The 1,412-nt window shown below is 40.9% G+C and overlaps 1 protein-coding gene across 1 annotated transcript; it reads left to right on the top strand.

Moving 5' to 3' along the window:
• On the top strand, positions 1-939 carry LOC102897573 (olfactory receptor 13C7). Its single transcript, XM_015599765.1, has one exon. It carries the CDS (start codon positions 1-3, stop codon positions 937-939), a length of 939 nt encoding a protein of 312 aa, XP_015455251.1.
• Positions 940-1,412: the final 473 nt, after the last annotated feature.

The following is a 1,412-nucleotide window of genomic DNA, read 5'->3' as shown; positions in this document are numbered from 1 at the left end:
ATGGGAAAGACCAATCAGTCTTTTGTGACAGAATTTGTCCTGCTGGGGCTTACTGGCTACCCAGAGCTTGAGACCATTTACTTTGTGCTGGTCCTATGCATGTACCTGGTGATCCTGCTGGGAAATGGAGTCATCATCATTGTAAGTGTCTATGACTCCCACCTGCATACCCCCATGTACTTTTTCCTCAGTAACTTATCATTCTTGGACATTTGCTACACCAGTTCTTCTATTCCTCTCTTTCTCAGCAGCTTCTCAACTTCAAAGAAAACCATTTCCTTTGCCGGATGTGGAGTGCAAATGTTTCTCTCCTTTGCTATGGGAGCCACAGAGTGTGTCCTTCTAAGCATGATGGCATTTGATCGCTACGTGGCTATCTGTAACCCTCTGAGATACCCCATCATTATGAGCAAGGCTTCATATGTGCCCATGGCTGCTGGGTCCTGGATTGCAGGATGTGTTAATTCTGTGTTGCAAACCTCTCTTGCCATGCGTCTTCCTTTCTGTGGGGACAATGTCATTAATCATTTTACTTGTGAAATCTTGGCTGTCTTAAAATTGGCCTGTGCTGATATCTCCATAAATGTTATTAGCATGGTTGTTGCTAACATGATTTTTCTTGTGGTTCCAGTACTTTTCATTTTTGTTTCCTATGTTATCATTATCTCCACCATCCTGAGAATTCCTTCTGCAGAGGGAAGGCGCAAAGCCTTCTCCACCTGCTCTGCCCACCTAACAGTGGTGATTGTATTCTATGGAACCATCCTCTTCATGTATGCAAAACCCAAGGCCAAGGACTCCTCTGGTGCAGACAAAGTACAAGTCACAGACAAAATCATATCTCTCTTCTATGGAGTCGTGACACCTATGCTCAATCCTCTCATCTATAGTTTGAGGAACAAAGATGTAAAGGCAGCTGTGAAGAAAATGCTGTGTTAGAAATGGTCCTCAGAGGGAATGTGAGTGCTACTTTTAAAGAAATCCTTTTCCCTGAATGCAGTTCTCACCTGGAGTTTCCAAAATAAACATAGGTGGGACCATCTATTTCTGAAATTAATTTTTCTATTCCTGGTACTTAAATGTAAGAGAAATCTAGGGCCTACTGTTTCCCTTCATGACTGGATCGAGATGAAAAGGGACATAAATTTATGGGTAAAAGGATTCTTATGCAAACCACCCCTTCTCATGAATAATAGAATTTAGTTTAACTTAGGAATGGTGATTTCTCTAATCTTATGTAAAAGGAAATACCATTTTACTAGCCCAGCCTCTTATCCACAATGTGTATCAGTTTTCTAGTCTCATATCTTTTTTTAGGAAGGTAAAGTAAAAAGTGCCTTGTAAAGAGTCAGAGTGCTAGATGAACTCAACATTAAATAATTCACAATGGGGTAGTTTTTGTATTTGGAGGG

This window comes from Pteropus alecto, unplaced genomic scaffold (genome assembly GCF_000325575.1).
Source record: "Pteropus alecto unplaced genomic scaffold, ASM32557v1 scaffold111, whole genome shotgun sequence".
Classification (NCBI taxonomy): Eukaryota; Metazoa; Chordata; class Mammalia; order Chiroptera; family Pteropodidae; genus Pteropus; species Pteropus alecto.
The sequence above is the reverse complement of the archived record's forward strand: the minus strand, read 5'-3'. Positions and strand labels throughout refer to the sequence as shown.